General features: G+C 36.4%; 1 protein-coding gene across 1 annotated transcript in view; it reads left to right on the top strand.

The window, feature by feature from the left end:
• The window catches only part of LRRTM4 (leucine rich repeat transmembrane neuronal 4), a gene marked incomplete at both ends in the record, with an annotated part of 840,840 nt that extends 816,540 nt beyond the window's left edge, over positions 1 to 24,300 (top strand). The window contains one exon of the mRNA XM_082851723.1: positions 24,079 to 24,300. Within this exon, the coding sequence (XP_082707849.1) occupies positions 24,079 to 24,300 (222 nt within the window). The remainder of the gene's footprint in view (positions 1 to 24,078) is intronic.
• Positions 24,301 to 24,669: the final 369 nt, after the last annotated feature.

Here is a 24,669-nt window from a genome sequence, read left to right as displayed (position 1 = left end):
TCTAACAAGTTAACAGGTCATGCTGCTGCTGCTGGTCCAGACGACCACTTCTCTGGAATCTAAAAATATTTTTTTCTTTTTCTTTTTCTTTTTTTTTTTTTTTTGATCTAGGCATGATGGAAACATTGGGGTCATCCAGTATAAATACCATCACCATTCTGGTAGATGATTGCTATGAAACAATTGATCTGCTAAAGCAGTGTGTCACAAACTTGAACATGCATATGAAACATCTAGAGGCCTTGTTGAAATGCTGACTCAGATTCACTAAGTCTGGGGTGAGACCTGAGATGTTGCATTTCCAACAAGCTCCTAGGTGGTGTGGACTAGACTACTAGGAGCGAGGTGTTAAAGGACATTGAATATATCACCTTAACAAAAATATTAGTGTGTTTTTCAATAACAAATGAACTTCCTTTAAGGGACATCTCAAATTCCAAATTCATCTAATTAATTTCACCACTTCAGTTATATTATCACTGTCAACTACTCCAAACAGAAAAAAAAAAATTGTATTCACAGAAAACATAGAATAAGTCAAAGTGAACCTTAAATATCTTCTGAATTAATCCCTTCATTTTACTTATCACTATTTTTTTTCCCTCTGGTTCTACATCTGATTGGGAATAAGAAGAACATGGTAGAATCATTTGAGAAAAATATTTTTGTTTTTTTCAGGGTACATTTAGTCATTTTAATGAAGAGGAGTTCCTTAAGTAGCAATGACAGTTTATGAAACCAAGGTAGCAGAATGATACTTCAAGTCCTATGGAGAGGTTAATGACCTTCATCTGCCTCTTTTTATGGCAATTAATTGAAATACATACTTTATAGCCCCACTATGCCTGAAACTAGTTGGTGATTATGAGCAGCCCTCAAAGAAATATGAGTCATTTCTTAAGCAGTGCCACAGGATGCTTCATTTGATATCTTTGTTCAGACCTCTTTATAACATTAATTAGAGTGCTGTACACATCAAAAGAAGACATTTCTCTGTGTCAGTTTCATGTGAATTTCAATATAGTCTGTCCCCAGCACATTCTATTCCCTGCAAAGAATGAACAAGGCAATTAATCTCTCCCAATTCTTCAGTTATACTGGATAGTTTTAGGCAGGAGGAATCACATCCTGATTTCAGCTAAATTTCTGAAATGCCAAGAGAATGTTTTGTTTTTGACTTGTGAGAGGGTTATTTACAGAGAAAATGAGAAATAGAGTCCTTTGTTTTCTTATTTCTGAGGATTTACTTTTGTCCATAAAGAAGACAGAGTTAGAAGAGCACTTTGAATTTACAAGCATAAGCTTCCAGTCTTAACTCTCTCTATGTGTAAGTTTAGGACAAGCATGTTGTGCATTGCTCTCAATTAGTCATAGAAATTGGAAATAATTTCCCTAGGAAAAAATAGCTTGTATATCTCTAGAAAGAGTCTTTAAACCTCTTTTAGAATAACACCAATTCTTTGCATACTACAAATTCTCAATTGACCTAATAAAAAGCCAATATTTCCTCTAAGACAAAATCTTATTTCACTCATCCACCAATGCATCCATTTATGAAAGTGTCAGGCCAGCTCAGCTTTTTGTGTTAAGTACTGTACATATCTGTTGTAAAAAATGTATAGAATATGTTACACATTTAGGATTGTTGCATGTAAAACAACGAGTATACATTTTCCCTTACCATCATAATTCCTTAGAGAATGAATCAATTTGTCCACTTTTAAAAAGTATTTTCAAATAAACTATTACTTTTAAATATCAGCATTTCATATTTTCAAACAAAAGCCCTTATAAAAAAACATTCCTTTTAAAAAAGCTTCATATCTCTATATAATATGAATATAAATTAAAATCTGCTTTTTCTGTGTTTTTAAAGTATAGGCTTTAAGATTCAATTGATTACATAACAAAAATTCTTTATGAAATTGGCTATATTGTTGCTTCAAGACCCTAGCACTTGGAAAAATAAAGTTTGATTTTGTATTTAACATTTCATTAAATCCCACGAATAACCTTAATTAATATTTCATACATTCCTTCTGTTCCTGATGGTTTGAATGCCATTCTGACTAAGAAATGAACCTAGTTTATTTTAACATTTAGGTGCCAGGGAAAGACCAAGTTTTGTTAAAATAGGCAAGACAATGGGAAGGAAGAGTGGAAATGGAGAGGCATGCAAGCATAAAGGGAAAAGAGAAACAAAAAGGAAATGAGAGGAAAGATAGGAGGCAAGAAGAAGGTAAAGACAGAGAAGTAAAGGAAAGAGAAACAAAGGCAATGCAGAGTGGAGTATAGAATGCCACAAAGAGTTGCCCTGGATGCTTCTCTGAAAATTTCTTTGTGATTATTTGAATTATTCACTAGCACCAACTCTAGCTTCTTGTGTTATAGATATTATACAGTTTTTTTTTTTCCTGAAGACAGAGTGTACTGCTTGAGGTAGTAAACACCAAGGTTTGAGAGCCATTTTCAGTATGTGACCTTGTTCAAGTCAGTTCACCCATGTGCCTCAGTTTTACCATCTTTTAAATGAAAATCACATTAGCAACCAAATCATAGAACTCTTGTGAACATTGAGTTGATCACATCAAGCACTTATAAAGATGGGTGGCCCAGAGACACCACTCAATAACTGTTAGCAATTAGCACTGGTGGAAGTTACTAATTTAGGCAAAATGAACACGATGTTAAATATTCATATCAATTGCTACATGTAAATCTAAAATTCCATGTCACTTAGAATCCCACAAAGAAACATTGCACACTTAAAAGTTTTAATCAAAGAGAGTTTAGTGAAGGGAATTGTATAGAAAAAAGAGTAGTGTTAAGGGGAGATCTGCAAAGCATGGTGAAGAATTCAAACAGAAAAAGCTGGAAGCTGCTCTTGACCTCCTACCCCCAAGGCCTGAAGGAGCAGAGGGAAGATACAGTGTGATCAGATCTAAGTAGGCACTATAGATGTGAAAAAGGGTCCATTTAAAAGGAGCTGTAACTACAGCACGGGTTGCCTTAACAGTGGTACTTCAACATTAAATCAGATGATCCTCTGTTGTTGTTGTTGGGGGATGTCTTGTGCATTGTAGGATGCTTGGTAGCATCCCTGGCCTCTACACTAGATTCCAGTAATATTTCAGGCCTGACAATTTCTTGTTTTGCATCAGTCTCAACAATAGAAATAACTCCAGATATTAACCTCTAAATGTTCCTGGGGTGAGGGTGGGGGATAAAATTCCTCCAGGTTGAAAACCACTGCTGTAGAAGAACCAGACACTGCAAAACTGTAGTAAGGCCAGAATGTGTGGCAAGTACTAAATACTCTGACCTACCATTCCCACCACCACTGGATACCTCTCATTACTGAAGCTAATCAAAGCTGGAAAGCAAGAGAGCTTGGTGAAGCAGTCTAGTTATAAATTGAGATTCTTTGGGTATAGCAGGGTATGGAAGAGAGGAAAGAATTCTGAGGGGACAAAAGGAAAAAAATCAATTTACAGTCCAAAGGCATGCATTAGATTAGAGTTACCTGGTCCCTTTTGCAGTAGTCGTGACCCTTTGGTGTAACATGAAAAGACAAGGTGCTCCTGACTTGTAGGTTCCTAGGAAACTTTATCGATGTCAGGTCCCCAGCTGGACGCTATGACATCTACAGCTTAGATGTATAAAAATGTCTTCAGCTTGTATTCCAAGTGAACATTAAAAATAAGGCAGAAGGGGGCTTCTCTGGTGGCACAATGGTTGAGAGTCCGCCTGCTGATGTAGGGGGCATGGGTTCGTGCCTCAGTCCAGGAAGATCCCACATACCACGGAGTGGCTAGGACCGTGAGCCATGGCCATTGAGCCTGCACGTCTGCAGCCTGTGCTCTGCAACAGGAGAGGCCACAAGAGTGAGAGGCCTGCGTACCGCAAAAAAAAAAAAAAAAAAAAAGCAGCGAGGGAAAAACAACAAATAACATACAAGGGAATCCCAATAAGGTTAACAGCTGATTTTCAGCAGAAACTTGGCAAGCCAGAAGGGAGTGGCAGAACATAATTAAAACGATGAAAGGGAAAAACCTAAAACCAAGATTATTCTACCCAGCAAGGATTTAATTCAGATTCAAAGGAGAAATTAAAACTTTACAGACAAGCAAAGCTGAGAGAATTCAGAACCACTAAATCAGCTTTGCAACAAATGCTAAAGGAACTTCTTTAGGCAGGAAACACAAGAGAAGGAAAAGACCTAGAATAACAAACCCAAAACAATTAAGAAAATGGGAATAGGAACATATATATCGATAACTACTTTAAATGTAAATGGATTAAATGCTCCAAACAAAAGACATAGACTGGTTGAAAGGATATAAAAACAAGGTCTGTATATATGCTGCCTACAAGAGACCCAATTCAGATCTAGGGACACATACAGACTGAAAGTGAGGGAATGGACAGATTTGGACAATGCAGAGATTTCCATTTGCATGGAAATCAAAAGAAAGCTGGGGTAGCAATTCACATATAAGACAAAATAGACTTTAAAATAAAGAATCAAAGGACACTACATAATGATAACGGAATCAATCCAAGAAGAAAATACAACAATTGTAAATATTTATGCATCCAACATAGGAACACCTCAATACATAAGGCAAATGCTAACAGCCATAAAAGGAAATCGACAGTAACACAATCATAGTAGGGAATTTAACACCCCACTTTCACCAAAGCACAGATCATCCAAATGAAAATAAGTAAACACAAGTTTTAAATGATACATTAAACAAGATTGATTTAATTGATATTTATAGAACATTCCATCCAAAAACAACAGAATGCACTTTCTTCTCAAGTGCTCATGGAACATTCTCCAAGATAAATCACATCTTGGGTCACAAATCAAGCCTTGGTAAATTTAAGAATATTGAAATCGTACCAACTTTATTTCCTAACACAACACTATGAGACTAGATATCAATTACAGGAAAATATCTTTAAAAAATACAAACACATGGAGGTTAAATAATATACTACTAAATAACCAAGAGATCACTGAAGAAATCAAAGGGGAAATCAAAAAATGCCTAGAAACAAATGACAATGAAAACACGGTGAAACAAAACCTATGGGTTGCAGCAAAAGCAGTTCTAAGAAGGAAGTTTAGAGCTATACAGTCCTACCTCAAGAAAAAAGAAACATCTCAAATAAAAACCTAAACTTACACCTAAAGTAATTAGAGGAAGAAGAACAAAAGAAACCCAAAGTTAGCAGAAGGAAAGAAATCATAAAGATCAGATCAGAAATAATTGAAAAAGAAATGAAGGAAACAATAGCAAAGATCAATAAAACTAAAAGCTGGTTCTTTGAGAAGATAAACAAAATTGATAAACCATTAGCCAGATCCATCAAGAAAAAAAGGGAGAAGACTCAAATCAATAGAATTAGAAATGAAAAAGTAACAACTGACACTGCAGAAATACAAAGGATCATGAGAGATCACTACAAGGAACTATATGCCAATAAATTGGACAATCTGGAAGAAATGGACAAATTCTTAAAAAAGCACAACCTTCTGAGACTGAACCAGGAATAAAGAGAAAATATAAACAAACCAATCACAAGCACTGAAATTGAGACTGTGATTAAAAATCTTCCAACAAACAAGAGCCCAGGGTCTTCCCTGGTGGCGCAGTGGTTGAGAATCCGCCTGCCAATGCAGGCGACAAGGGTTGTGCCCCGGTCTGGGAGGATCCCACATGCTGTGGAGCATCTGGGCCCGTGAGCCATGGCTGCTGAGCCTGTGCATCCAGAGCCTGTGCTCCACAACGGGAGAGGCCACAACCGTGAGACGCTCACGTACCACAAAAAAAAAAAAAAAAAGCCCAGGACCAGATGGCTTCACAGGCGAATTCTATCAACCATTTAGAGAAGAGCTAATACCTATCCTTCTCAAACTCTTCCAAAATATAGCAGAGGGAGGAACACTTCCAAACTCCTTCTATGAGGCCACCATCACCCTGATACCAAAACCAGAAAAAGACATCACAAAGAAAGAAAACTATAGGCCAATATTACTGATGAACATAGATGCAAAAATCCTCAGCACAGTACTAGAAAACAGAATCCAACAGCACATTAAAAGGATCATACACCATGAACAAATAGGGTTTATCCCAGGAATGTAAGGATTATTCAATATACACAAATCAATCAATGTGATAAACCACATTAACAATTGAAGGAGAAAAAACATATGATCATGTCAATAGATGCAGAAAAAGCTTTCACAAAATTCAGCACCCTGTCATGATAAAGCCCTCCAGAAAGTAGGCATAGAGGGAAGTTACCTCAACATAATAAAGACCATATATAAAACACCAAGAGGCAACATCATTCTCAATGGTGAAAAACTGAAACCATTTCCTCTAAGATCAGGAAAAAGACAAAGTTGTCCACTCTCACCACTAATCATCAACAGTTTTGGAAGGTTTAGCCACAGCACTCAGAGAAGAAAAAGAAATAAAATGAATCCAAATTAGAAAAGAAGAAGTAAATTTGTCACTGTTTGAAGATGACTTGATACTATACATAAAGAATCCCTAAGATGCTACCAGAAAACTACGAGAGTTAATCAATGAATTTGGTATAATAGCAGGATACAAAATTAATGCACAGAAATCTATTGCATGCCTATTCACTAATGATGAAAATCTGAAACAGAAATTAAGAAAACTCTCCCATTTACCATTGCAACAAAAAGAATAAAATACATAGGAGTAAATATACCTAAGGGGACAAAACACCTGTATGCAGAAAACTGTAAGACACTGATGAAAGAAGTTAAAATGATACAAACAGATGAAGAGATATACCATGTTCTTGGATTGGAAGAATCAACATTGTGAAAATGACTGTACTACCCAAAGCAATCTACAGATTCAATGCAATCTCTATCAAACTACCAATGGCATTTTTTAAAGAACCAAAAGAAAAAATTCCCCAATTTGCATGGAAAGACAAAAGACCCCGAATAGCCAAAGCAATCTTGAGAAAGAAAAATGGAGCTGGAGGAATCAGGCTCCCTGACTTCAAACTATACTACAAAGCTACAGTAATCAAGACAGTATGGTACTGGCACACAAACAGAAATATTGATCATGGGAACAGGATAGAAAGCCCAGAGATAAACCCATGCACATATGGTTACTTTATTTTTGATAAAGGAGGCAAGTACCTACAATGGAGAAATGACAGCCTCTTCAATAAATGGTGTTGGGAAAAATGGACAGCTACCTGGAAAATAATGAAATTAGAACATTCTGTAACACCATACACAAAATTAAACTCAAAATGGATGAAAGACCTAAATGTAAGACCAGACACTATCAAACTCTTAGAGGAAAACATAGGCAGAACACTCTATGACATAAATCACAGCAAGATCCTTTTTGACCCACCTCCTAGAGAAACGGAACTAAAAACAAAAAGAAACATATGGGACCCAATGGAACCTAAAAGCTTTTCTCAGTAAAGGAAGACATAAAAAAGACAAAAAGACAACCCTCAGAATGGTAGAAAATATTTGCAAATGAAGCAACTTACAAAGATTAATCTCCAAAATTTACAAGCAACTCAATAACGAAAAAACAACAACCCAATCTAAAAATGGGCAGAAGAAGTAAATAGACATTTCTCCATAGAAGATATATAGATTACCAACAAACACATGAAAGGATGCTCCACATCACTAGTCATTAGAGAAATGCAAATCAAAACTACAATGAGGTATCACCTCACACAAGTCAGAATGGCCATCATCAAAAAATCTGCAGGGCTTCCCTGGTGGCCCAGTGGTTGAGGGTGTGCCTGCTAATGCAGGGGACATGGGTTCGTGCCCCAGTCTGAGAAGATCCCAAATGCCGCGGAGCGGCTGGGCCCGTGAGCCATGGCCGCTGAGCCTTTGCGTCCAGAGCCTGTGCTCCGCAACGGGAGAGGCCACAACAGTAAGAGACCCACATACCGCAAAAAAAAATAAAAATAAACATAAAATTAAAAATAAATCAAAAAAAAATCTGCAAACAATAAATGCTGGAGAGGGTGTGGAGAAAAGGGAACCCTCTTGCACTGTTGGTGGGAATGTAAATTGATACAGTCACTATGGAGAACAGTATGGAGGCTCCTTAAAATCTAAAAATAGTACTACCACATGACCCAGCAATCCCACTAGTGGGTATATACCCTGAGAAAACCATAATTCAAAAAAAAGTCATGTACCACAATGTTCATTGCAGCTCTATTTACAATAGCCAGGACATGGAAGCAACCTAAGTGTCCATCAACAGATGAATAGATAAAGAAGATGTGGCACATATATACAATGGAATATTACTCAGCCATAAAATGAAAAGAAATTGAAATTTCTTTTAGTGAGGTGGATGGACCTAGAGTCTGTCATACAGAGTGAAGTTAAGTCAGAAAGAGAATAACAAATACTGTATGCTAACACTTATATATGGAATCTAAAAAAATCCAAAAACAAAAAACAAATGGTTCTGAAGAACCTAGTGGCAGGACAGGAATAAAGATACAGTTGTAGAGAATCGACTTGAGGAAGTGGGGAGGGGGAACTGTAAGCTAGGATGAAGTGATAGAGTGGCATGGACATATATACACTACCAAATGTAAAATAGATAGCTAGTGGGAAGCAGCCACATAGCATAGGGAGATCAGCTCAGTGTTTTTTGACCACTTGGATGGGTGGGATAGGGAGGGTGGGAGGGAGACACAAGAGGGAGGAGATATGAGGATATATGTATATGTATAGCTGATTCTCTTTGTTATAAAGCAGAAACTAACACACCATTGTAAAGCAGTTATACTCCAATAAATATGTTAAAAATAATGATAATAATTAAATGTTTCCAATATTGTGATTTCTTTTTCTCCCAAATTCCCAATGCTAGACTCCATTCCAGGCATCTAGAGCTTCTCTGAGGGTCTAAATTCATGATGAAATAATAATTTATAACTTATATTAATATGTTATATATAAGCTTATTTATAACACTATTATAAATAAGTATTATTAGTGATAACAGTAAACCACAATTAAGTTGGCACTTAAAAAATTACTCATTCTATTGAGCATTCTTAGTCATATTCACTAAGTGTCATCTTCCTTGCTCAATGTCATGATTTATCTGTATTAAGATACAGCTCAGAAATAAGAGCTTTCAAATCAAACTATTAAAAGCAGTGGGAAATTAGGAATCTAGGCTAAATACCTTGACTAGTTTCAAGCACCCAGAAGTCAGGATCTAGGAGAAACAGATAAAACTAGAACACAACAGTAGATTAGAAGTGATCTGCTGCTGAGATAGTCAGAAGTAAAAGGTATGGGAATTATAATAAACAGCTGAGGAAGCTACATGCAATTCACTGAAGTGGTTTGGGATAAAGAGTAGTTAATGATCGAATCAGAATTCAAGAAGCCAGGGTGGAACTTTTTTGGAAATATAGAAAATAAATTTGGGTTGGGGAAAATACTATTCTAGTCATGGTGTAGAGTGGGTTTAGACACTTCAGAAAAGGTTAGATTTTGGGTGTTGGCAAAAAAAAAAAAAAAAAAAATGAACCACAGTATGATGGATTCACCAAACTCCTCTGGATTGTGTCAATTCAGCTACTCAATTTAGCTTCATTCTAAAATAGGGACCTATGCAGTCTCCCAGGGCAACAGAAATAAAAAACAAAAGTAAACAAATGGGTCCTAATCAAACTTACAAGTTTTTGCACAGCAAGGCAGCCATAAAAAAACAGGGCTTCCCTGGTGGCAGAGTGGTTAAAAATCCGCCTGCCAATGCAGGGGACACAGGTTCCAGCCCTGATCCAGGAAGATCCCACTTGCCATGGAGCAACTAAGCCTGTGCTCCACAATTACTGAGCCTGTGCTCTAGAGTCTGTGTTCCACAACTACTGAAGCCCACGTGCCTAGAGCCTGTGCTCCGTAACAAGAATAACCACCACAATGAGAAGCTGGTGCGCTGCAACGAAGCGTAATCCCTACTCACCGCAACTAGAGAAAGCCTGCCCACAGCAACGAAGACCCAGCACAGCCAAAAATAAATAAAATAAAATAAATATTTTTTAAAAAAAAATTGAAAAGAAAAAACAAAGACAACATATGGAATGGGAGAAAATATTTGCAAATGATGGGACAGACAATAACTTAATTTCCAAAGTATACAAACAGCTCATACAACTCAACAATAAAAAAACAATCCAATCAAAAAATGGGCAGAAGACCTTAATAGACAATTCTCCAAAGAAGACATACAGATGCCCAGTAGGCACATGTAAAGATGCTCAACATCACTAATTATTAGAGAAATGCAAATCAAAACTACAGTGAGCTACCACCTCCCATGGTCAGAATGGCCATCATTAAAAAGTCTAAAAATAACAAATGCTGGAGAAGATGTGGAGAAAAGGGATCCCTCCCACACTGTTGGTGGAAATGTACGTTGGTGCAGCCACCATGAAAATGCTGTGGAAGTTCCTCAGAAAACTAAAAATAGAATTATCATATGATCCAGCAATCCCACTCCTGGGCATATACCTGGACAAAACTATAATTCAAAAAGATACATGCACCCCTATGTTCAGAGCAGCACTTTTCACAATAGCCAAGTCATGGAAACAACCTAAATGTCCATCAACAGGTGAATGGATAAAGAAGATGTGGTACATATATACAATGGAATACTATTCAGCCAAAAAAGAACAAAATAATGCCATTTGCAGCAACATGGATGCAGCTAGTGATTATCATACTAAGTGAAGTAAGTCAGAAAGTGAAAGACATACATATTATATCACTTATATGTGGAATCTAAAATATGGCACAAATGAACCTAGCTACAAAACAGAAACACACTCACAGACATAGAGAACAGATTTGTGGTTGGCAAGGGGGAGGGGAATGGGGGAGGGAAGGACTGGGAGTGTAGGATTAGCAGATGTAAACTACTGTATATAGGATGGATAAACAACATGGTCTTACTGTATAGCACAGGGAACTATATTCAAATCCTGTGATAAAACATAATGGAAAAGAATATAAAAAGGAGAATGTATGTGTATAACTGAGTCACTTTGCTGTACAGCAGAGATTGGCACAACATTGTAAATCAACTATACTTCAATTTAAAAAATTAAATTTAAAAATAAATAAAATAGGGACCTATGGAGGTAGTCTTTACAAGTTAATACTCTGTAGTGCTGGGAAACTATAAGCATGTTGACCTGGTGGCCCATGGTGGAACATGATAGTAAGAGGCAAGTAAATAGTCCTGTGATCTTTGGGGTGGGTGGCAGCTGGCAGTGGGAGTGGTGGGTGGAGGGTAGAAGAACAGCTTCTTCAAGCTGATGTCTGTAGTCTCATACCTGCAGATCATTTCCTCCTCTGATTTACTACCACAGATAGTGAATTTCATCAATTATAAGTCAACTGTTACTAATTTCAGCAGAAGAAGACCCCCTTTTACAGCCCCCTATGTAATTGAGTATCAGGTTTCTTTAAAGCAAAGATAAATTTAATGATGCTCCCCAAAGAATTTTCTTAGTCATTATTGCTTACTTGCTAACACTTTTGAGTTTTAATTCTTTTTCTTTTCTTTTAAATTTATCACTTGATGGAAACAATTGGAAGGTGTGGATATTTTTCAACAGTGGGAGTCTTTATTATCTTTTAAGTAGATAAAATTATCCTTTCTTCCCCGTAGTGCAAAGTGGAATGGGCTATTACTACTATCCCAGCAAATTAAATTACTTTAAAAAAAGAAAATAAATAGATTGTGAAAATGTTTAGCCAAAGGAGTTCTCCAACTGACTGAACATTTATGGGCACTTTGCCGTCAAGGCAAGGTAAATTCACCCTCCAAGCAGCTATTTAAAAAACATGTGTATAATGATAGCTGTTAAACCTACCTAACTGAATTACACCTAACTTTAGACAAAAGAGTAGAATATATACATAGCCAAATTGATGATAGCTAAAAGGATGACAGAATAATCACCAACAAGAATATGAATAGGACCAAATGAAGAAGTTTAAATTGGTGAGACAACATAATTAGCAGTAATGAATTGAACTTAAGAAAAACTTAATTGGAAAGGTAGAAAAAAGAAGGTACACCTATGTGCACATGTATGTCAACTTCTGATTGGGAAGTAATCAGCTTTGTTTTGAGCCAGGCAGGTGTGGGAAATTAGTTAAATCATACGGTGTACTCCCTGTTGGGCCTACTTCTTTAAAGGAAAGCCTTCTAAATTTAAAAAGAAGCAGTGTGGTCAACCGTAGTTGCACATTTGAATCACCTGAGGTGTTTTGTTGTTTTTTGTTGTTGTTTTGTTTGTTTGTTTTTTAATAGACCATACCCTAGAAATTCAGATTTAGTTGACCTGGGGTAGGGATGAGACATAAGTATTTTTTGTTGTTGTTTTTAGGGGGTTTTTTGGCGATACGCGGGCCTCTCACTGTTGTGGCCTCTCCTGTTGCGGTGCACAGGCTCTGGATGCGCAGGCTCAGCAGCCATGGCTCAGGGGGCCCAGCTGCTCCGCGGCATGTGGGATCTTCCCAGATCGGGGCACGAACCCGTGTCCCCTGCATTGGCACGCGGACTCTCAACCACTGCGCCACCAGGGAAGCCCGAGACATAAGTATTTAAAAATAATCACAGATGTCTAAGTTGCAGCCAGGCCTGAGAACTACTGCTTTAAGTGCAGTACTTTTTGGCTTCCATTAAGGGTGGCTTGGGTTGATTGTTTTGTTTCTCAGCAACAGCTGAGAAAGCAGCTTGTAGCAATGCCCTGCTGTCTCCATATTCCAGAGGTATGGTAAGTCTCACTGCTTAACATAACTTTGGGATGCTTCATTTGCAACACTTCATTTGCAGTGTTGGCCTGAGAGGTGCGGACAATGTCTGAAGAGACTGAGGGTGTGGAATCCATTCTATACAAGGGCAAGTTGTGGGTAAGTTGGGTAGATTGCTAAAATTTTTAAAAGAGTAGCTTTTTGTTATACACCACTTGGGAAGTAGGTTCTCAATGGCACTTAGAAAGCCATGTGCCATGGCAACATGTTATACGCTTACTCTATATTGAAGCTACATGTGGTACAAGGCTTTCTCTTGGTGACTTCATAAACATTTGTTCTTTGAATCAGGAACCACTTGATAAGCATCTTATTCCTTCTTCTTTCCTTCCTTGTCATTGTTCATACACCTCCAGTACTGCATTTTACCACAAGTGATGTTACATTGTAAATCTGCTCACATTTGTCTTCCATATTAGGCTATAGATTCCTTAAGGTCATGGATACCTGTAGTCATTCTCATACCTTTAGGTCTCAGCACAATGTCAGGCATGCAAATTTTTGTAGAGAGAAATGTTTGTGTGTTATCCTACATCTCTTTTATATTCAAAGCTGAGAATGGATGAGAGACAGTGGAAAAAGAGAAAGGAAAGGGAGGAGTTCATCGTTTCTGAGACAAACCTCTTCCAAATAAAACCAAATTCTCTAATACTTCTCATAAATTCATACATTCTTTTACCATATATTTATTGGAATATTCTAGCCAGAAAGCAGCAAACCAATCAGAAAAGCTCTCTGACAGCATTGGGGGAAAACAGTACAGTACAGAAACAAAATATAATCATGGATATTTAACATTTTGATAAATGCTGTGACGGGAAAAAAACAACAACAGGGAATTGAAACAAGGTATGGCTTACGTATGTGAATAGGGATGGGATGGCATTTTAGACAAAGTGATTGGAGAAGGTCCCTCTAGAAACATGACGTTTAAACTGTGCCTCAAGAGATTAGCATAATTTCACTGCAAAGAGTTGGAAGAAGAATATCCCAGGCAAAGGGTATGGTGAGTACAAAGACCCAGATATGGACAAAGGCTTGGTGAGATTGAGAAATGAAAAAGGCTTTTTAACTTTCTCACAAAGCAAAACAAAACAAAAACCTATTTATAATTAGATGACCTGTGAACCTAACCTCTTTTACAAAATCACCAAAGTTCTTTTGGGCTTTGCATTATAAACCATCATACACCTAGGGGCATGTTCACTGGCTTAAGAGTGTTGCTTAAGGTCTTCACTAAAGGGTTATTGGGCGTTTATTCTTCCCGAGCATGTTTGCTCTAAATGACTTGAATGGTGACTTCAGAACTCCCACCTGGAGGTTTAAGTCTGACTTCTAAGTACCAAGGTTGTGTGAGTCCAGCTCTTTGCCTGGATCAGCTGAGACCTTTGCTGTTAAGTGGAAGACCTGGATCTTCACAAGGAAACCTGCAATGCCCGCTGGCTGGGACACTTTTCTCCCTCTGCTTTCTTGATTTGGATTATTCAATATAAAACACAGGGAAGTGGAATTGGGTTTGCCTCATTCTATCAGTTCTGACTAAACTCCTTGAGTAAAATACTCTTATTTTATTCTTCTTCAGATACCTTGCAGATACTTACTACAATGCGTAGTATACAGTAAATTGATCACTACCTGAATAGTTTTTACTTGTTTAATGGTTGGAAAAAAACAGAAGAGTAGAAATGTTTTGTGACACCTGAAAACTATATCAAATTCACATTTCAATGTTCATAAATCAATTTTATTGAAATAGAGCCATGATCACTCATTTACCTTTTGTCAAAGCCTATGTACTTTCATGCTATCATGGCAGAGTTGACTATTTATGGCAGAGACTATATGGGTTACAAGCCTTACTTACTACTTACTACTGGCCTTTCACAGAAAATGTTTGCCAACCTCTGTGACAAGTAATTTTCATGTAAATGAATGAATACATAAATAAATGAACTATAATGGCAAATTTACTTTTTATGTAATTACTCCTCAAAAGTACTCCATGGCAGAGATCCAGGCATTAATCTCAGTCTTAACACATTTTATTAAAAAATATGAGACCAGTATGACTTGTGCATCACTCTGCTGTGCTAGTCTAAAATTCAACCAGAACAAAAACTTTGTGTTTTCTAAATGGGCTTCTCCGATTTTTGTAAGTAAACATACATCACCATGCTTCTTTTTCATGAGGATCAGCCAGTCCCCCAAGAAGTTCTATTTAAACTCTCTTACTCATCTCAGGTTGCTCATCTCATTCTATCAAGTATATGTATGTTCTTCTGGGGTTTTCTTCCTTCTGCTTTTGTCATTTGGTTCTAACCTTTTACCCTGTGATATGCAATTCTAGTCTGAAAAGATACATGACTGCAAGAAATTCAATCACCTTCCTTATTTGTGAATTTCATTTCATTTTATCCTTACATTTTTAAACATATTCTAGCTTTTACTGAATACTCACTGCACTATTTGTATTGGTTATTTGGGAGGATCACAAAGTGAGTATATCTTCAAAAACAGAACAGGTCATGTTTGGATGAGATACACTCTTGTATAAAGCAAGTTACAGACACTATTAATGATTTAACAAAAAAACTATACAAAATACATACTACAAAATTTCATATGGAAACTAGAAATAAGCTACTCTGAACAGTGTGGAGAAACTGGAAGTGAACTTGGAAGGAAAATGGCTCTAATGCCTGTTGCTTGCACCTTCCTAGTATTGGCATTCCTGTTGCCTTTTATTTATTTCCTTTTCCAAATTTCTGAGAAAGGATTACAAAGTAAATCTTAAATTGAATGTATTTCATGAGCTGATAAGTTTTGTTTTTCTTTTTGTTTGTTTTCTTTTGTATAGTTTTGTTTTCAAATTTTGGGAAGTAGATTCAGACTCAAGTTCTGTTATAGAAAAGACTTGTCTTTTGCACATCATTGTATATCGTTGAAACTTCCATATATTTTTTAGGGGGAAAATGTGGGTTTTGATATTTTATTGTCTCTATTTTTTACGTAAGTGTTTTGGAAGCAAATTTATATAGATTTCACTTAAATAGTATGTTCATTTTCATTGCACTATTGGGGAGACCTTACTTTTTCAAATCCAGGGGCCAGAGCTACAGGAGGAAAGACTTTAGATGTTAATATTAGCTAATTAACCCAGCTCATTAGTCCAAAACCTCACTGAATGCTGAGAGTGCTGCTAATGTAATAATTTTCCCTGTTAATGGAGTCAAAGTGAACTTCAAAGAATGGCTAGCACTCATTCATTAACTTAATCAACTCTCTGGACACCACACAAACATGGCATCCTGGTAGGAGAGCAATAAAGATATAAGTGGATGTTCTGTTCTGTTTTCCCAGCACTGACTTACAAGTTAAAATTTGGACAACCATGAGTGCACAAATAGTACACATTCCCACCTTTAAATAAGACCAGAACAAGATAAATAAATGCTACCATGTAAATTTTGTCAGAACTTAAGTTTGAAATGGTCCAAGAATCCAGTCAATATAAAAAGTCAACATGCAGTGTGTCTAGCATTGTGCAGTTTATGTGCCAGAGCTGCTGTACACACTTTAGCCTGTAAACAAAATGGAAGTGGGGCAGTTATTAATTTGCAACATTATCATTTTTTTCCTTTAAAATTTTTCTAAAACAAAGGTCATACATTTGAGTGTAGTTAACAAATATTAATAGATTATTTTACATTTTTCACATTTATGACTTATTTTAATCTTTAAAACAAAGTAGGGGAAAGATAAGATTTTTATTGTACTTTCATTCAATCAATATGTGAATACCTACTATGTACCTAATCAGTGTCTAGATGATGAAGTTCAATAAGAATGCCTTTAAAATTATTTTTATTTTTATTCATTTTTAACAAATCTTGCCCTCTAATCCCTTGATTTATCATCTTCTTTTGAGTTCTTCAATCTTTCTTGTTTCTGGAGATTCTTCACTGTTATAGTTACTGCTTAGGGAGGAAGGTCTTTGTGTGTGTGTATAGATTTTGATTAATTAGTGAATTAGTTGAAGTTTGTAGGTCACAGAGAGAGAGAGAAGCTATTGGTGAAGGCAGCTGAACAACAAGAAATACAACAGCAGGCAGAGTTTTGTTTCACTTTTGTCACTTGAAAAACTTGCCATTTTCTAAAATAGAAGGTGAATTTTCTGGTTCAGGCACACCCTTGCTTGACTTCACGTCCCACAGTGTGAATCTGGGAGTGACGGCTTATTCTCTTCTTGCATCTCTCCCTGGTTTTACTCCTGGCCAAGGAATTGTTCAAAATCCTGAGTTTTTTTCCTTCCTTACCGTCCTGGACACTCAAAGCTGGTGAGTGTCTCATAGGTTTGCAAAGGACCTTTCCCCAGCCCAAACTAGCTTTCCTCCTGTTGCACTGAATTATATGTTAGTAAAGTTTTCTTTTGATCCATTCTCCTATCTTGCAGGAATTTCTAAGAGTCTTTGATATGATGATAGAAAAACACACAAACATCTCTATTTTTTTAATGTCATGTGATATTAAAATTTTACTTTTTAATTAGAAGAAACTAAATGCTTAGATAAAAAATGTTTTCTAATGAAGAAGCAAGCTTGTATTTAAAAAAATGAATAAGAATGTTTAATTGTAGAATGGGATTAAAAATATCATTTGATAAAACTATTTTGGATCATTACTTATCGTGTCTCTTTTCTTTTATATTATGAATGTCTTTAGATATTCAAAACCCAAGAAAGTAAAATTTATGAAAAGGTAATTGTTAATTCTCTCAACTGAGACATGAAGGATGGAATCAGGTTTGTAGGAACTATTAATTTTACAGCTCAGTCAGATGCTCATAACCTCCTCTGGTATTTTTGCTCTTTGGCTTATGTGCCTGTGATGAGCTTCTCTGGGCTGTAGGGGGTGCTAGCTAGTCTAAGATGCCCCAGTTGCTCCACAAGCCTTCCATCCTTCAGTGGTCTAACCTGGGCTTGTTCTCATGGTGGTGGCGAGCCTGGCCAGGATCCTAAATGCCTTGCAACCCAAACAGTGTTGCTGCCATTTTTCTATTGCCCAAAGAAAGTTACAAGGACAGCCAGTATTAAAGGCAAAGAGAAATAGGCTCTAATTTCTGGATGAAAGGAGCTACTAAGAACTGTGATCATTTATGGAATCTACTATGTCTGGAACATGTACAGCTTTGGAGCTGTCGTAGTCATGTAGGAGAAACTGATAGGACATGAAGATAACTTGCAGAGATTATAAGGCATGGTTGACTGAGAGGACCCTGGTAACATTTGTGTTCCTAGTTTCAGTTGCTCCTGAGACCTAGTGGTAACCTTGAACTTCCCTCAGTGTTGCTGTTAAATCATTTCTTGTGTCTATGCATCAATTGTCTCCATTTTACCTAACTAACTTAAATGAGTTGAGATTCTATCGGCTTGTATCAAAATCCTGCAAAAAACCTGTACCTAAACTTGTTTACATTTTCTTATTCCTTGTCCATTCTTGTCTAATATTAATATAGTAAGTAGAATAAAGACTAAGTTATATATTCATTTAGCTATTGCCCTTCATTTTTCATTTTTTTTCTAATAAACCAAGTGTCCATCTTCATTAGGCAACTCAACTATATTTAATTCCTCATTCAGATTTGTAGGATAGTACTTTTTAGATGGTCTGAGTAGTTAGGCACTACACTTTCTTTCTAAAAATTAGAGCCCAAATGTCATTTAGGAAATTGAAAATCAACTTTTTATGACTTCAATTGAAAGAACTCATACTGAAATGTGAACAATGTTCATGAAAAGTTAATAAATAAAACTAATGATAGTGCATAGTAATTTTAGAATGATCAGGCTATTAAACTACTTATAACTAATGCTAATACCTTTGAGAAAAGAGGGTAATGATATTGGAATTTTATGTTCAAAACAAAACTGAACTTCAAAAGCCTTTCATGATCACATATATCAAGAGTCCATGTTGCTCTCACATTCACTATCTAGAGACATTCATTTCTCACTTTAAATATAATTATTATGGATGTAAAACTCTGGGATTTGAAGCAATTTTCAGACTTTTGAAATGCCACATATCCCTCTATAATTTTGCTTTTTCTCTGAAGATTTAAAAATATCCCCTTATCCTCTTCCCTCTTTGAATATCTAACACTATGGGCCACTGTAATTGAGACAAGTGTGTCCTTTTATATTCCCTTCAGTATGTTTGAAGAAAAACATATTCTAGGCAAAAGGTAAATAATGTTTTTAGAAAACCGTCACACAGACTAAAGATGTTAAGCTTCTGAATGCACAAAGTAGGAATGAAAGCCCCTGTTAATGAGCTACTCTGTGACCCTTCATGTCCTTGCATCTCTCTGAATAGAAACAAAAGACAGGGCACAGTTTCCAGGAAAGACAGTATCAAAGTTGAGTAAAATTTGTGTAGGAATATGCCTTTTCAGTATATTCTTCTTTCTTGAGAACTAGGGAGTACTTTCAGAGTTATCTGAAATTTATAGAGGTAAAGGAGGTATCATTATTGTCCCCTCTTTCAGTGGATTCACAGGAAACTTGGGATAATTAAAGAGACTTATAATTAGTGATAATGATGTTTCCTCCCCTTTGTAACCTACCTCAAATTTAGTTATGAAATATGTCTCTATAGAAGTTTATATGTCTCTATAAAAGTTTAAATGCAATTGAGTTGAAATATTCATATTCTCGAGAGAAACAAACAGAATTTTAGTATATTTCCCCCAATGAGTTCCCTTCATTCCACATACCACACCCAGTATCTGTAAATAAAGTGCACCTTCCAAGGCAGTCAATGAGCAGTCAAGCATGTGAATGAGGCCATATTTAAGCAATGTTGTTGTGCTGTGCTACAGAGTGAAGTCCATCAGAGAGCTGATGGAACATAGGGACCATTTGGAAAAGCTCTATGAACACATTTACAAAAATACCAAATACACATTAAGAGGAACTTAAGCTTACTTTGTTTTGACTGCTGGAAACAACGATACACACAGGGACCCGGGCGGTTAATGTACTGTACATTATTATTATGTAGTACAAAACCTCAGTCTCGCAGTTCCTCAGAAACCACAAAGTGAGCTGATTACACAGTGCCCTACAGAATAGACTTTAAATATAAAGGAGCAAACATAGCGGATACTCTTTCAGAGCTTGCCAATTCACTTGGCTTTTGAAATCTTGCTATCGGGCTTCTGTGCAGGATAACTTTACAATATTTTTCACCCTGCTAAAGGTTTTAAGCTTGTCTCAAAAACAATAAAGAATATGGCAGAAGCCCTTGTTCATTGACATAAAAATAAACTGGTACAACTGTAACAGCAAAATGAATTTTCTGAGTTCAGAAGTGATGCAATATGTAAACCTAAGCCTCTGAAATTAATGGAAGTCCCTTGACACGTTTGAAGACAAATACCACGGTATCTTAGATATGGGATTGCTCTTTCCTATTATAGTTCAACTTTAGGGATTTTATTTTATACTGGAAATTCAACCATGTTCACAAATGAGCTAATGGTTTTCATCCGTAGATTAACCTAGTTTTCAGAAGGGTCTTTAAGACCCTGTCTTATTCTCACATTCTCTGCTCATACATGTTTGTAGATTCAAGTGTCTTCTCACTGCAATGACTGGAGAAAGACTATCCATGAGGATACAAGGTGGTGAACAAAATCACAATCCATGCTTAATGTTTATTTTGATGTCTTTTGGTATTTGGTTAATTTGGAGATAATGAGTCATTCCTCTAAATGAAAGTGTGCAAAAAATGTTCTATGAATGTTGCTGTCATTGGAAATGATTCAGTGAAAGTTTTTTTATATTTTCAAGTAATACTATTTCACCTATCAACAACAACAACAAAAGTAAGAGTGGACTATGTAACTCGTAAGGAGGTCTTCTTTTTCATTTTTTAATGTTTATTTATTTTATTTATTTTTGGCTGTGTTGGGTCTTCGTTGCTGCTCGTGGGCCCCCTCCAGCTGCAACGAGCAGAGGCCACTCCTCACCACGGTGTGTGGGCCTCTCACCACGGTGGCCTCCCTTGTTGCAGGGCACGGGCTCCAGGCATGCAGGCTTCAGCAGTTGTAGCACGCGGGCTCAGCAGCTGAGGCTCATGGGCTCCAGAGCGCAGGCTCAGCAGCCGTGGTTCACGGGCCCAGCTGCTCTGCGGCATGTGGGATCATCCCGGATCAGGGTCTGAATCTGTGACCCCTGCATTGGCAGGTGGGCCCTCAACCACTGCACCATCAGGGAAGCCCAAGGAGGTCTTCTTCATAGAATTCTTCCTGCTGAAATGTCAGAATAATATGATTTGATTTCTACTCTTTTTCAGAGTTTTGGTGACCCATGACACCAATCACAGATATCTCAACCTATCCAACACACTTCAAAATGCAATGAGGTTTCCTAAAATAGAACTTGCTGACAAACAGGCCTATATGAGTAAGAAGAAGAAAAAAAAAATCTATTGATTTGGGGAAGACCTAACTTTATATTTGGTAATTTGGCCATGTTGTCTTATAATTTGTTCCTTGCTTCCACTATGAGCAGAGAAATTAATGTCTAATGTCTAAAAAAATATCTGTATAAATCCCAACTTGGACCTAGTATGTATTTCTTTCAGATTTTTTTGAGAATGGAATTGTATATTCAGGTTATATCAAAATATAAAGAAGTTACCTCTTCCTCAATATTTCTTAAAAGACTTGCTGAAAATAGTGTTTGCTTTTAATTAGAAGTAAATGTGCCCCATCATAGAAACAAAGCAATATATATTAGTTTAATTTTCTCATTCATTGAGAAAAACAGTGAATTATGAGTTAGGACAAAAAGAATAATTTAAAGCAGGATGGAAATTTATTCAGGCTATTGCTAATCATACTATAATAATCTGTAATCTGAATATGTTTTCTGATTATTTTTAAAAAGCATCTTTTATTGTGATTCCCAATTTTTAAAAAAAATCACAGTATGATTCAGTAGACACATACTCATATGTACACACAAATGTGAAACAAAACTTTTATGAAACAACTTACCTTTACTCATATGACATACTCTGATACTTTCTATTCTAATTCTATTTTTTAAATGTTTATCTGGATTCACTAAATTGATTTTATAACTCACTAATGAGTTGTGATCTGCCATAGAAAACATTGCTTTGATCTATATCTTTAAAAATGTGAGGAGGTGACTTTTATCTTAATAAGTATAGAGGTGTTAAAAACATATTTCTCATACAAACATACAGTGAATTTGTGTCATAATTTTATTCAACACATTAATGAGGATATCAGGATGAAAACACAAGACCTAGTTTAAAGAGCATTTGAGGTATTTATATAGTAATTGGAGGAATGAATTCTGAAAATAAGGTTGCTAAGTGAGATATGACTAGTTAACTTCCTACAGAACAATTAAGCCACAGTTAACAACTTATCAATTTCTGCAGTTTAACCTACAGAAAGAGCCAGATATAGTCGAGTCAGGAGACAGACAACCTATCAGGGATTTTCACAAAGAATTTTATAAAGTAGTGCTAAGTAAATACAGAATTTTTGCTAAGTTCATGCAAAGGCTAAAAGACAGTGTCATAGTATAACATAGACAGCAACTTCAGGAAATACTGCCACTCTTACCACCTATAGAATTAAGGAACTAAAGGAAGATGTTAAATCTTCATCATTAAAAAATCAAACACTTGGAGGAGGAGCTTTGCGGAGATGAACCTCATATTTCCCTGGTGCTAGAGTCTCTGTGGGGGACATGATGAGATCAAATGTCGGAAATGCAAATGTTGAAAAGATTACAAACCAGAATCACCTGCTGTTATGGAAAGGCACTGCTGCAGCCAGAATGAAGAAGTGTTGTTGGGGTAAATATCTGGAGCAGGAAAAAGCAGAGAGGAAGCCCACCATAGGAGCAAGCAGTCCTTCTATCTTCTCTAGTCCTGCCATCTCCCTCCAGTGGACCCCACTGGCAAAGTCTAACAGGGAGCAGCAGGTCAAACAGAAATGTGGTATGCAAAGCCCCTGCCCAGAATCATAAAGCCAACTACAGAACTGGGGCTGGAGCCAAGGGACAATGGTTTACGTCACCCCTACCTCTAACCTTACAGGACAGTGAAGGGTTTGCAATTTTATCATTTGTGGACTGTTATCAAGAGTCATATTGGATCTAGTGAGTTTTGAGAAATGCTGTAGCGTGAAAGCAAGAATTAAGCAATCATCATTTTCCTTTTTCTAGTTTTGAGACATTTTTCTTTATCAGAAATGTGTGGTATAATAAAAAGCTGTACAGAGAATAAAAATTACTATAATTTTAACATTTTCAACATTTCCTATTAAAGAGATTTCTATAGACCATTATTCAGGTTTATTATTCTAACATTAGACACATTTTAGCTTATTAGCTTAAAATCAACAGCATTACTATTATGAATGCAAAGATGTGCCCACTTTCATGATTCTAGAGTACTTTTGTTCAGAAATTATAGAATTGTTAGTAATAATCTGTGAGAAACTGTAATTTAAAAAAACATTAAATAAAATTTATATATGCCCACAATAAAGATTTCAATGATTTATAAAGATATTTTTGAAAGTAAAAAAAAATCTATCTATATGTTCACAGTTTTATTCACACAAAATGGATCCTACTCTACATTCTTTACAACTTAAGTTTTTAACTTAATATCATGTCTTACCGTATTACACAGGTTGATATTCCCCAATCTTTGTATTATCTGCATTCAAATGTACATGTACATAATATATGTTAACATTATTTAACATAACCTAATTATGTTAAATTTTGATGGGAATTTAGGTTGTTTCTAACTTTCTGCTATGTTGATAGATGATAAATGATGGATGGACAGATGATAGGACACACACAGTAAAGTCTTTATATATGATTTCATATACAAGGTATATATATGCTTTGTACATAAAATGATATATAATGGACAAAACAATACAGAGTTACATACTAACAAGTGTTATTTTGTTTAATGTTTATTAATAGTTGGATCAGCAATTGATGACTTAAAACACCATGAAAGAGAACAAAATACAATCCTATGAGTGTCATCTTCTCATCCAAAGCATTTTTATAATAAGTATCTTTCTTTCTCATAACCAGATCCTACACCACGTGAAGCCCTTGCCATATTATAGCTACGACCAGCCAGTGATCAGGTACTGCCAGGCTCACCAGCCACTCCATGTCAACAAGGGCTACGAAGCAATGTCTCTCGAGCAGGACGAAACTCCCAGCCTGGAGCTCGGGCCCGACCACAGCTTCATCACCACCATAGCCAGGTCTGCAGCCCCAGCCATTTACCTTGAGAGAATAACAAACTAACGTGAAAGGCAACTAACTCCTCATTGCGGAACTCGACGCGGGGAAGGAGGGACTTCATTTTAAAGGAGAATGGGTGTCCAAATCACGCAACCCAGCTCGCTCATCGTTCCTAAGACATTTATGACATAGACGACAGGAAACAAACAAATGAAAAACTGCTTAAAGAGGGCAATGGATGCACCTGCAGCATAACCAGGAGAACTACAGAATTCTCTTTGCTTTAAAACATACAAACAGAAATGTTCCTGGATGTAAATAGTAAAAGTGTCAAGTTCTTATAAAAATATATTTCACCTTAGCTACCTATGGGTTTGTTTGTATATTTTGCTTTTTCTACACTGCATGGTTCCTGGGCTGGAGAACCACAGG

This window comes from Leucopleurus acutus (genome assembly GCF_964270905.1).
Source record: "Leucopleurus acutus genome assembly, chromosome: 12".
Lineage (NCBI taxonomy): Eukaryota > Metazoa > Chordata > Mammalia > Artiodactyla > Delphinidae > Leucopleurus > Leucopleurus acutus.
The sequence above is the reverse complement of the archived record's forward strand: the minus strand, read 5'-3'. Positions and strand labels throughout refer to the sequence as shown.